Source organism: Lepisosteus oculatus, chromosome 2 (genome assembly GCF_040954835.1).
Source record: "Lepisosteus oculatus isolate fLepOcu1 chromosome 2, fLepOcu1.hap2, whole genome shotgun sequence".
NCBI lineage: Eukaryota > Metazoa > Chordata > Actinopteri > Semionotiformes > Lepisosteidae > Lepisosteus > Lepisosteus oculatus.
In genome coordinates, this window is record NC_090697.1 from 32,588,184 (window position 1) to 32,601,916 (window position 13,733).

The following is a 13,733-nucleotide window of genomic DNA, read 5'->3' on the forward strand; positions in this document are numbered from 1 at the left end:
GTGCACTAAATCTCACTCTACAATTTTCCTATTGGCAATTTGGAAAGACCCCTGAAGGCATATCTGTCACACACAATATTTAGTTTGTAGTTCTGTCAAAGTAATCTATTTATGTATAAAATGTACAGAATGATCCAATCTGCTAAGGATGCTGTTACATAAAATAAATTATCCTGTTAAATTGTTGTTAATGCTTGGGTACTTTCCTACCAATGTATCCTTACATTTGCAAATAAATTATCTTTATAGATGTTTCAGAAATTACCCACTTGAGGGGATAAAATAACATTAAGTTTAAACTTGAAAAAACGTGTATGGAGATTTGGTAGTTTCATCTGATGATCCAAATTACTGCAGTGCTTAATGAGGGGTGGTTATTTTACAGAAGTGTAAAACAAGATCCTGGAGTGAGGTTAGTTACCAATTATCAAAATGCCACTGCATTTCAGTTAAGTTGCTTATTTGCTATGTCTTGACTCTCGGATCACTCTAGTCATGTCAAGGGCAGTCCAAATACTGCTCTGCTGTTGGGTCTGTTGGATACAGCTTCCATAGTCATTCCCATAGGTCAGAAGCCATTTGCTGTCCCCAAGAGTTGCTCCCAACTCGCAACCACTGTTCCAGCACAATCTGCCCATGACAGACACTGTCTGCTGGCAGCAATCCACACATAGAATTACATCTCCCCACCTCCAAAACCATTCCTGGTGTTGGCAAGCAATGTCTGGTCTGGCTTGGAGGAACACTGTGTGCACATGCTGATGTGCTGCTGGAGCCACGGGAAATATCTTGTCAGATCTGGCATAGTACCTGTAAACCAACAGCGATCCATATCCCTGTGTGTTCTGTGCTCCCAGGAATACTTTTGTGAACTGCGGATGACATGGTAAACAACACAGACTTTTGCATGCGGGCAGCAGGAATGTATATAAGATATTGCAAGTGGGTGGACCTCAGTCTGAAAATCTGATCAATAAGACAATTACTGTACCTGTTAGAACAAGTAGCAAGAATGAATTATTCAAGATTGAAAATAGGAGACATTTCTTTAATGGAATTTATTTAATGAAAGTTCGGGAGGGATGACAACAACCACGCTCAATCATCCCCTGCCGTCAGTAATTAGCAATCGCTCCCATCATCCTTCCTCCACCAAACACTATAAATACCAATGCAATATCTCTCTCCCTCGCGTACAACTTTTGCATCCCACCTCCACCCCAACTCCACCTCTGCAGCGACCCCTTGGTTACCCTGCAGGGGGATCCTGGCCGCCTCGTCCTATGGCCAGGAGGTCGGCCCTCAGCCAAGCGGGTTAAGCCAAACATTCTGTCACGATTGTAGTCCCTCCTCCTTAAGGGCGCTCTGGCTCTTCCTTGTTTGCCTTATTCCCCGCACCTGTTCCTTGTTCTAGCCCCCTTCCAGCCCCCCTTAAAAGCCAGGCGCTGACGTAAATCCGGGCTCTACATCTGATTCCCATATCGTGCGAGCCCGGGACACCAGGTTGTGCCTGGCTCCGTTATGTTTTTAAGTTTCTATGCCTGTTCCTGTTCCCCTTGCCGGTTCCGACCCGGTTCCTGTTTTTAATCCTTCGTTTTGAATGGATCACCTGGCCATGGACTTTCGCCCGTTTTTTGGATTCGCCTATGGACTTATGCTTTGGATTGTTTGCCTCGGCCACACCTTCCCCATACACCAGCGCACCAAGGACACGCCCCCGTCTTCATTCCCGTCTCCTGCATGACTTTTCCCCCCATGTTTTCTCACTTTAACCCGGATTGTGTCGTCCGCATAGGGTCCGGAAAGAACTGATCGTTACACATTCGCTCCACAATAGTTCGTACGCTTTGATTTTGGGTGTTGTCATTCCTTGTGAATGACAGTTGTCATGGTTTGGAACAAACTACACTGTTAGGCTCTTGAAGCTGGTTCATGTTTTACTGTTCATTGTGGAAAAGTTCTCAGGACTGACTTTGTGAGTGCCTTTGAGAATTTCAAATACTTGTATCAGATCCCACCACAGTATCCTCTGTCCAAGAATATAGTTGTTCAGTGTAGGGCATTTTTTGAAGTCAAAGAAATAGATCACAGGGTTCTTCACTTAAATTTGGACTTACAGTAAATGCAAAAAATGGAAAAGAAGATAAGGGTGCTTAATAAAGTATTAAAAATTATTAACCAAAACCCAATTACTGAAATTGAACTGAGATTGCTACCATAATTATTCTGGGAAAAGTAATAATTAGAAAGTTTAGTCAAATGTGTTTAATAATACTTATTATGCTAATCTTGCTATTCTTTTTTTTGGGACCAAACTCTGAAATTGTACTGTGATCAGAATAGAACTGAGATTTGAATCTATAAAAAAGCATATTCTGCACTTTTACTGCCAGAAAAAGACCATTCTGACCCAGATAATAACCGTTTTTCATTAAGAAATGAGGGTCATTTTCTTTTTTGTGAAAACATATGATACATAATTTCCAAAATATTACTTTTGTTTCTGATTAGTAAAATCACTAATATATTGTTTAATTTGACTTTAAGCTTATTATAATGCACCTATAATTTTTTTAGCCATTCACTATTTACCAAATACTATTAGTATTTTAAAGGCAGGGTTAATTGTTGTACAGAGAAGTCTGTATTCAATAATTCCCAGCAATGGACTTTCTCCCAGTCTGCTTAACATTTGGCTCTCATTCAGGAACAATAGTAGGTGGGCCTATGCTGTGTGTGTATTAAAAGGGTTTCTCTTACACATGAAGTGCTCTGCTCCCTTACTGACACTTGGACAGGTGAATCCTGGATGACCTACTACTTCCCAACTTTTAACATTAAGGTAGGATGTGGAGTATACTTTACTACTAGTTAAGTAACTATGAAGATGCATAGGTAAAAATGTGCAAAAACATACAGTATAACATAACATTCTATTAAAACACAAAGTTTCTGATTTGTAGTTAATCTTCAGAAATACAGTATATAGTGTTTGGCCTATTTCTTTTCTGGAACGTGGCTTGCCTGCCAAAATTACGTGTGACTGGCTTTTTTAAAGTTTGTGGATTTACTGTATCATTGCTATTTTAGATTTGTGGTAGTTATAGCTTAACTACCCAATACTTGCTATAGTGCTTAAGAACTGTATTACCAAATTCCAGTATACATACACGAAGTGCTATGGTTGTTGTAACGAACACGGACCGAGATCCGTATCAGATCTTATAGAATACCCTATGCGATGCGGTAAGAGCTGGAGAAAACAGGAGGCGTGGTAAAAGGGAACACACAGGTGTTTAATAGCGCACAAAGTAATAGTGACAATCCGCGAGACAGTGAACGCGGAAGACAGAACGGCATCCAAATCCAAATGGGTCCGAAGGCAGGTCAGGGCACAGTCCAAGAGTCCATCAACGAATAATCCATCCTGGGACGCAACAAGGTTAAAATCCCCGGGAGAGGGGAACACACGGACAGGCAAAACATGGAGGTCCAAGGGTGACGGGGCGAGATCCTCCAGACTCCGGGGTCGGGAAGCGGGAGGTGTCGGGGATGAGGCCTATGCCCTCAAGAGACAGCCGTAGGGTTTCCTGGTGTTAGGCGGGCCTCGCGACATCTTTACCCTAATGATAAGCCCCGAGGACTGGAGGAGCTAGTCTTTAAATAATAAAGCTAAGAGGGTACACCTGGGGAGCTTAACAATCACAAGGACAATAATGGGAGCAGTGGAGAGCCCTCTAGGGAGGGATGTCGGGCGTGACAGTTGTGAGCATTTCCTTATGGCACTAAATAATAATTTATCTGTAATGTAAAAATCTGAAAGTTCTGATAAAGCATTTGCATTTTCCTCGATATGTTTCAGGATTTTGGTATGATATAGTTCAACATTTTATATGGTTTGCCTTACAAATGATAATTTTCACTATAGGCTGGACTACTGTATTTAGAAGGTAAAGGTTACTGTAAAACTGGAATTTTATGTTTATCACTGTAAAGTTGTTCATGTAACATTTGCTACAGCACACTTAAGAAAGCACTGTCAGTGGAGAAAGACAAAGAGATTAACTAATTAGATGACCAGAACAGAAAGTGGTTTAAACTGCTGTATACAATATATTTTTTTGCTTTTAAGTCAAAAACTGATATTAAGCCAAGGGTGCTTAATAAAGTATTAAGAATGATTAACCAAAACTCAATTTCTGAAATTGAACTGAGATTGCTACCATGATTATTCTGGGAAAAGTAATGATTAAAACGTATGGTAAAATGCATTTAATACTTATTATGTTAATCTTTTTTTTTTTACCAAACTCTGAAATTGTACAGTGCACAGAATAAAACTGAGATTTGAATCTATCATTTGAAAAAAGCAGAGATTTTTCCAGTATTTGTGTGTTACTGTGGTCATGTTGCTGTATAAACTGTATAATAATTGTACTTTATTTTATTTCAGAGTTTTTACAGTATGTTTAGCTGATATGTAAGCATGCAAGAGGAACAACATTACAGACATATTATATAATAGTTCCAAGTTACTTCATCAATATGTTGTATTTTAAAAATCTTCTGTTTCACTAGGATGGAAAATAGAAAAGACCATCGTCCAATTATTTCTAATTACAAAGGATTTAATTTTATTTCCAATGTGCATGATCAGAAACATCTGGATTCTCTAGAGACATTTGAAATCCGAGAAACTGATGTTTTTGTCATAACTTATCCTAAATCAGGTAAGAAACTGTAATATTTACCCTATGTTACTGAAACCAGATCTTCCTAAATGGTCTGATTAAATGAATGCATAAATCGCATGTTAATTTCCATTATTATTTAAAAAACAATTACAAACATTATTAAAACAGCAAATCTAGTGAAGACTTTGTACTGGAGAAAAAAGGTATTAGAAGAACTGCTAATGCACGGTATAATACTAAGTTTTTACAAGCAATATTATGTTTTCTTATTATGTTTTCCCACAGTAAGAGGGAAAACGTAACGTAGTTAATGTATAATGCAAATTCATTCAGGTTTATGATAAGTTTATCTACAAACCAATTACTAATGATGGAGGACTTCACACATTTTAAATGTAGAAAACATTAGATTTAATAACAACAAACTGATTAATTACAGTTACAATATTTTCATTTTATATAATTCACACCATAAATACAGTATGCAACTCAAATACATGCATACAACCTTACTTGAAGTAGTTGAGTATCGATTTGAATTAGTTTGCTTTATTGTCTTAACTTGGCTGTCTGAGTGAATAACAACATGGCCATGAAGAGAAGGCCCAGTCCATTTAGGAGTATGAGCCTTGGAGCCACTCCAGGAGGAAGATGGGCAGAGGAGGGAATGCAAAAAGGAATGAAATACTCAAGCAAGTTACATAGAAATGTGATATTTATACATAGAGGTGATAGAGGTGGAAGTGGACGAGACTAGGGTTTGACCTCCTGAGAACTTTTGTTTAAAGCTTCATTAATATTTCTCTATAAATTGTTTCAAACACAGGCACTACATGGTTTCAGTACCTCCTATCTCTACTGTATTACAGTAATGAGGTAGAGGGAGAAGATGCCAAAATGACAATTGAGGTTGTTCCCTGGATTGAAGTACACATGAAGAAACAAGACTACTGCAAGAAACCATCCCCACGTTTGTTTGTGTCTCACCTACCCTACAATCTAATCCCCAAGGGCCTGAAAGAAAAAGGAAAGGTAAGATGATGTATCTAAAAACTGTAGAAATGTCTGTTTAAAAAACAGTAGTTTAAAACTAAGAAAAAAGACTATGCTTAAATCAGCCCATGCATTTTGTTTAAGGTAGAGCAAGAGTAAGGCATTTTATTGTGTGACACTACCTTTTTTGCCTAATTTAAAATGATTAAATTACTATTTTTATTATTAAATCAAGATGCAAGCATAAAAATCCTAATCTGTCCGACTGTTTATACAACACATGAAGCTAAATAATGAAAATGGATGAGTTTTTTGACAATGAACATGAATATGGAAAAAGCACCTTTAAGACTGGATTTTATAAAAGTGAAGTGGGAATATATGTAGTAGTCATTCATAATAAAAGGTTCTGGATAACACTCTATAGCAGAGGGAAACAACCAAACTGAACTTTTCTCTACTTCACTTATAGGAAAGGTTAGGTTTAGGGATCATTCTGCTCTTTGTTGTGGTATATTCAAGAGTATTCCAGTGTGACAACCCTTGCCCGCAGAGATAATTTTGTTTTTTGGGGAGAGTTCACAGTGGTTCATTAAGGGGTTGGACAATAAGATGATAATACACCATCATCACACAATGAAATAAAAGACAAAATATCCAAAAAGGCAATTTAAATGGTGCTTAAAACTCCATATAAGATTTAGTTCAGTGTTCCTGGATCCCAGGGCACAACTGGCTGTGCTGTGAGGCTCTGGTGATTTTGAGCTGGCTTTTCAGCGCCATGCCAGTTTGCCTACAGAGCAAACAGGTCAGCCGATGATGCCATCTCCCTGGGGCTCTGTGATATATTTCAACATCAAGAAGCACCTAGCACATATGCCTGGATCCTCTTTATTGACTACAGTTTTAAAAATTATCCCTCTCGAGCTTTTTGATAAACTGGCAGAGATGGGTATTAATCAGACTGTGAAATTGGCTATCGAATGTCCTTTCCGATAGGAAGCAGGTGGCGAGCTGAAAGATACCTTCTCTAAGCCTCTCATCCTGGGCACAGGAGGTCCTCAGGGTTGTGTCTTATCACTTTTCCTTTATTCACTGTACACACATGACTGTATTGCACACTCTGATTCAGTCAAGATGTTTAAGTTCGCTGATGATACCACTTCATAAACCACTTATACCACTTGTATAGGGCTCATCATAAACAACAGGTATACAGAAATGAAGTAGTTGAATTAGTTGAATAGTGTATCCTAAATAACCCAAAACTAAAAGTCAATAAAACAAAAGGACTTGTGGATGACTTTAGGCAAGGCATGATGAGCAATCTCACCACTATACATCAATGGTCAGGTGGAGAACTAATTTAAGTCGCTTGGCACCACCATCACCAGCACTCTTAAATGGGAGGTAAACATATCTTCTATGATTACGAAATCTCAACAGAAGCTGTTCTTTCTGATACAGTTAAAGAAGTTTGGAGTGTAACAAGAAGTAATGACCCTCTTCTACAGATCTGCTATTGAGAATGTTCTGGCCCTTTCCATCACTGCCCTGGTCAAGAAGCAGCTAGAAAGAGTAGTGTATATTGCATCCAAAACTGCAGGGTGCCATCGTCTCTTTGTAAGCTCACTCGACTTCTCAACACTGAAAAGCTAAGCTCTAAAGATCCTTGTGACCCTTCTAACCCTGCCTAACCTCTCTTTACTTCTCTCCTCTCTGGTAAGAGGTTTAGGTCCATGAAGGCAAGGACTTCTAGGTTCTGTAACAGCACCTACCCAGTGATATGTATGAACTCTGCACTTTGATTTAGCAGTTTTTGCACAGCTCATTGTTATTTTATCTGGTCTCGTGGTTATTTATTTTACTGCTGGGATGTTTTTACGATGGTATGTGAAGATGGGGTGGGTGGATGCTGTTTATTATTAGCTTTACGTTGTATATTTCTACTGTAAAAATCAAATTTAATGCGACTAGTTGTTATGGAAATAAAGTATTGAACTTGAACTTACACTGTCCTGCACAAGATGATAACTCATGCACATAAACAGACAGACAAAGACTAGAGTGTGTTTTGTGGACACAACCGCCTTTACCATATTTTTTCCATTACATCCAAAAGTCTGTTAAAGTGAGGGTTTACTGTACATGTAACAGGTCCCCTTGTAATGTTTTCTATTCAAGACCAAATAGCTTTGATTCCTTCAGGCTGATAGTGTAGGACATGAATGTATCTGATTGCTCTTGTTCTGATTCTAGAACAGCAATATACATTTTTATAACCTGGCAACCATAATTGTATTTTTCATATGTATCCTCTTCTAGCTCAGCATTTCCCATTTTATATTTGTAGGCTTATAGTTTGTACTACCTGTATGCAAAACCCTGTGCTTACGTATTGGTGTCAGCCAGGTGACTGCCCAGTTTTTAATTTTATGTAAATATTTTTTAATTGTATTAGTTGCTTCTACAATGTTTGATCACATGCATTTGGCTGAAGTCTTATTTATTAATTTGTTAAAATAAGAGCTGCCTCCCCTTGTTGCGAAACAGGTGTTCTTTCCAGCTAGCTGGCTGTAGGAGCACTTGTTTGGGATCTCACCTCTTCTGTTTTTCCATTACTTCTGGTGCAGTCTGTCACTTTACAGTTTCGACCCCTGTAACAATACTCTAAACTCCTTATCGACCTGTGCAGTGGATATACAGGTACTATATTTTTTGTAAGCAATATTTCCCAGTCCTTAAATCATCTACTAGGTATTTTGATGAATCCCTTGCTTTGTACTGGTAAAAATGTAATCTGGGGAAACCAGCATTGCTGCCATTGAGTTGTTTAGTTTTTACGCATATTTTTTAGAGTAACCAGCTATGGTAACGTTTTGAAAACACATCACATCTTTTTTTCAACTAATCTAAAGTAGGATATTCCTTGTTCTTACCTAAAAACCTTGCTAAGCAATAACTCTACTCTTGACCCCTTGAAGTGGGTTTGATGCTTGGCTGGTCTGACTACAGCTAACAAGATGATGCTTTAGGAGCCTTTTTATTCCCATTTTATTCAGCCCTACTGTCATTATTTGTATGGAGTTCTCTAATGCTCAGATCTTTCTGGTGCTGTTGAGGCAGTGTTAACATGGGTTAGTGCACCCTTTCAGATCATTATTGTATGGGCACTATTGTAGCTGTTTCATTTTATTTTAAGGAACCTTTGGTAGGAATCACCACTGAGGGATTTTGTAACGCATTAGGTGATAAAATGCTGTGTTCTTTTCTTTTCAATTTGTTCATTTTTTAGACGAACTGATATACTGGATTAATCTTCATGTCTTGTAAAAGTCAAATATTGTGTGTCCTTTTAAGTTTCTTCTATGCTTTTGTAGGTTATTTATGTTGCCAGAAACCCCAAAGATGTTGCTGTGTCGTTTTACCATTTCCATAATTTTTATAATTTTCTGGAAAACCAGGAAAGCTTTGGGGATTTTTTGAATAAGTTTCTTCATGGGAATGGTAAGCTTTATCTTTAATAATAAAAAAATAATGTTTCTTTTAGGAAATGATTCTCCGTTTACTTAATGGAGACAATTTTAAATGTTATGTGTACTGTATTCATAAAGTTATTTTTGATTCAGGTACATTTTACCAGGTGTGCTGTCACTAGTTCTAGTTATTCTGTGTATATACTGTACAGCTGAAACTTTAGACTGTCAATCAGACCATTTGCAAGATAAGCCTGAATTGCTTCTTCTTTTTTTTCATAATCAGGGTCATATTGTTAGTGACTCTGTAGGAGCAGTTCTAGATTCTCGAAGCTCCCAGTTGACACAATTTTATATGTCCTTTGAAACGATCAACAGCAAGATGCCACAAAAATGTTAAATTGGTCTAACAGGGCTATTAATTGTTTCAGATAAGAAGCTTGGGTGGAATCCTGCAGATGTTGTGCATCAATGTCTATGTAATGCTAACTAGAGATGCCCTTATTCCATTATTTTCATTGTGATATTGATGTACAAATTTTACTTACTACATTTCACTTTGAACCAGACATCCATGTTTGTGTCTTTTTTATATATGCAGTTTTTGGAAGCTCTTGGTTTGACCACATTAAAGACTGGTACAGTCATAAACATGAGTTTGACTTCCTGTACATCACATATGAGGAAATGAACAAGGTAAGAACATTGATGCATTCCAGATCAGGAAAAATCATTTAAAACGTTTTAGTAGAAATTAAACTTCATTGGAGTTGTTGATGATGATTAATTAATGATTGATTAATAATGGTATTTTAAAGACAGTCACATTTAAAGTGAAATGTGAAAACATACATGAACTACTCCTGCAAAAACTACTTCAGTTACAATGTGAAATTACAACTTTTGTTGTAGGACTTGCGGAGTTCTGTACTCAAAATCTCACACTTTCTTGACAAGAAGCTGGATGAAAAAACAATTGATATGATTGTGGAAAAGGGCTCATTCAAGAACATGAAGAACAATCCAGTTGCCAATTCAGAGAGATTATCTTCCGAACATTTTGATCGTAGCAAAGGATCCTTTCTTAGAAAAGGTAATTGATTGTTATACTTAATCTAAGGTTACAGCAGAGTGCACAATGCTAAGTGTACTCTTCTTGGACATCAGGACACAAAACATGGATTTCAGAAAAGTATGAGATGAAACTAACTCTCATTCATCCATCCGGTATCATTACAAGTATAAAAAAGCATGCTGACATGTATGGCTGTTTGATAAAAAGGGTAAACCGTTTGTAAATTGTTAAAACAACAGCTTGAATAGAAGGGACAATGTGTAGACATAGGTGGCATGGTGCTGCAGTGGTGAGTGTTGCTGCCTCACAAGTGCTGAGGCCCTGGGTTCAGTTGTGGACAAGGGGTGCTACAGTATAGGGGTGGAGTTCTTATGGTACATTTTCCCCATGTTTGTCCATGATTGTCTTTTGGATGCTCCGGTTTCCTCCCACAGACCAAACGCATACTTGAAGGTTAGAAGATGGATGGGAAATTTTTTATCTCTTAGAAAATATGTGATTAAAAAAGTAAATCCCTCTGACATTAGGTTGAAATAAAGAACAATGCGAAGACAATGGAAGCCATCTCCCCTATAACAAGAAGCTCACTTGACGCTTTGTCTGTCAGATAACTTTAGGCTTGTCAGGAAACCGTTGGACATGGCATTTTTGTCGGCTCCTATATCTAAACACAGTTAGCTCAATACAGCCCTCAAATTGAACCGGTTTTTATCATCTCCTGAATTGGCTGACTTGTGAAATATTCTCTCAGCAATTCAGTAACCTATAATTAAAATAATTCTAAAACATAAAAATAATCCTATTATTTTCAGAAAATCTTCCTTGAAAAGCACCTTAGTCCTTTCCTCTTTGCACTTTCTTTGAGAAACCCATTGTTCCTGATAATAATACCCTTTTCCCGCACAAATGAATGGTCAATTACTTGCGCCTGAATTCCAAAACAAAGGTCAATATGAGCCTGGTACTGGCTAGTTCTCCTATATCATTTTATTCAGAACTCAGTATAAATACTCCTTTACTTATGCTGTTTACTGTTTACTAGTGCTGTTATTCTTATTCTCGTGACATTCCAACTCAAACACACACTCACTTTTCAAAGCAAGCACTGAATATTCATGTTAAAATTACAAAGCAATACTTGAAAATGTATAGCTAAATTAGAAAGAAAACTCAATTTAGTTGGATGCAAAGCCAGTGTTACTAGTGATTTGGATACTGATTTCAGTAATAGCAAGGCGGCACAGTGTTGCTGTGGTTAGCATTGCTAGCTTGCAGTGATAGGGCTCTAGGTTCATTTCCTGGGGTGCTATCTTTGTGGAGTTTGTATGTTATGTTTGTGTGGCTTTCTTTGGGGTGCTCTGATTTCCTCACACTGTCCAAAGACAGACTGGTAGTTTGATTAGCCTCTGGGGAAATTGGCCCTGGTGTTAGTGTGTGTGTCTACTGTATGTCTGTATGCCCTGTGCTCTGTCCAGCTTGTACCCTGCCTAGCGCATTGATTGCTGAGATAGGCTCCGGCTCCCCTGTGAAGCTGGTTAGAAACTGTATGGATAGCGATGAGCCATCTATTTACCTGCAGACATTTCAAAGGGCTCTCCTTTGAAATAACCAAATTGCAAATATCATTAATAGCGAAAAACCAAAATAGCGAAACCTTTGTGAAAGACAAACCCATCAAAGGCTGCCCAAAGAGGCAAAAAGTGCACTAAACATTGTGTTTCGAAATGCACTGCACATAGTGCTGCTATCTTATTTCACTGGAACATGGTTACTTTTCAGTGTTTGCCAATGTTTGTGAAGCTTATTCTCTGAATGAAAGATTTGCAAAACAATTGGTGAGAGGGAAAGCACATTTTCAGTAGCACTGGAGTATTGAAGTACTGAAGGAGTGTAAACCCAGTCCCTCAAAACAAAAGGATATTCAAAAGGCCGCACCTTTATAATCAGCTAATGTTTCATCATGAAGAAACTCTGCATTTTTCTAAAGTACAGTTTAGATAATTAAATAAGGAAGGAAAGGTAATTCATTATGATTAAACAAACCAAACAACATAGAACACATAAAAGACAGGGGTGGTACTGGATTATTTTTTGTTTTCACTGGTTAAGTAATTATATATATGCTCTGTCTAATTAAAGCGAAACCTGTTATTTGATTTCCTTTCAGGGAAAGTTGGGGACTGGAAGAATTTGTTCACTGTGGCTCACAATGAGAGGTTTGATGAGTTCTACTGGAAGGCAATGAAAGATGTCCCTCTAGATTTCATTTGGGATCTTTGTGAATAGAGACACATGTACTGTACTTCAGTCTGCTTTTTGTTTCTTCTGCAGAGTGAAATATATTGAGTGTATTGAATGCTTTTTATCAAACAGAAACTTTTGCAAAATTCCAGTAACCTTCTCAATATACTAATACATACTTTAAGTAATAAAGAAATCAGTGACAAGTCGGGTGTTGGTTACAGGGCTATATTTCCTTATAATGGTGTTCACTGGTGTTTGTTATTGACTATATAACTAACAGAACTGTTCCCATAAAACATGAAAAAATGTTCAGTCATCATAAGAGGACTCACAAGCTTAAGAAGGAATTGAAAATAAATTATTTTCACCCAAACTAATGTCATAAACCATATGAAAATAAGGACTAATATACATTATATAATTTGTTAACAACATGACAGTTTGTAAACCTGTCATGTTTGCAGGTGATACCAAATAAGTGGGATCAGCAAGCACTATAGAATAAGCAAATGAAATTCAAAGATTTAGATTAAACTAGATAGACCTGGTAGATGAAAAATATGGTATATAGACATTTGCAGAGTATCGCACGTACAGTATGTAGTAAAATGTAAACTATAAATATGAAATGGGAAACACTGACAGAAGAATCTACTTCTAAAAAAGTCTAGGTGGTAATGTTGACATCATATACATCTTCTAGACAATGTGAGGAAGCAAATAAATAAAATGGCAAAAAAATACTATATTCTTGGCACATCTATCCCATTTTGAATAATAATTTCAAAACAGCTTTTCCCAGTTCAGAGGAATTATACCACTTAGACTAGGAATAAAGTAAAAACACCACAGTTTATTTAAAGATAAAAATTCTTTAGAATCTGTCAAATAAGAATCCATATTTACAATATCTACTGTATATCTTCATACATAGTAACTAATTTTCTTCCTGTACACACTGTAGATGTTAACTGAGCTTTATTTTAAGGGACTTTCTCTGCACTTATGTTTATTTTTTAAGAAGATTTTGAAAGAAGAAGTTGAACCTACAGTGGAAGTGGTTTGAGAACAAAAAGCTTTTGTTGCATTACAGCCTTTGACCTCGTGGACCAATAAACTGTCAATTAATGTGGTACCAAAGGTTATAGCAAGTACAGACTAAGACTTTTTTTTTTCGGTTCAGTTAAATAAATAAAAGTGTTGAATATTGTAAAACATTATTCTAATAATTGTGACTGAATGGGTGTATCA

The 13,733-nt window shown here is 37.1% G+C and overlaps 1 protein-coding gene across 3 annotated transcripts; it reads left to right on the forward strand.

Moving 5' to 3' along the window:
• The first annotated feature begins 2,735 nt into the window (after nucleotides 1-2,735).
• Nucleotides 2,736-13,697, forward strand: LOC102693063 (amine sulfotransferase-like). Of its 3 annotated transcripts, none has more exons than XM_006626319.3 (7): nucleotides 2,736-2,842; nucleotides 4,579-4,730; nucleotides 5,521-5,726; nucleotides 9,068-9,194; nucleotides 9,765-9,859; nucleotides 10,076-10,256; nucleotides 12,406-13,697. In XM_006626319.3, exons 2-7 carry the CDS (start codon nucleotides 4,580-4,582, stop codon nucleotides 12,522-12,524), a joined length of 879 nt encoding a protein of 292 aa, XP_006626382.2. In that variant the 5' UTR covers nucleotides 2,736-2,842; nucleotide 4,579; the 3' UTR covers nucleotides 12,525-13,697. The 3 variants fall into 3 exon arrangements, with proteins under 3 accessions (XP_006626382.2, XP_015211405.2, XP_015211401.2); XM_015355919.2 differs by having other exon boundaries at nucleotides 2,744-2,842; nucleotides 4,658-4,730; XM_015355915.2 differs by lacking the exon at nucleotides 2,736-2,842 and adding an exon at nucleotides 2,909-3,442.
• Nucleotides 13,698-13,733: the final 36 nt, after the last annotated feature.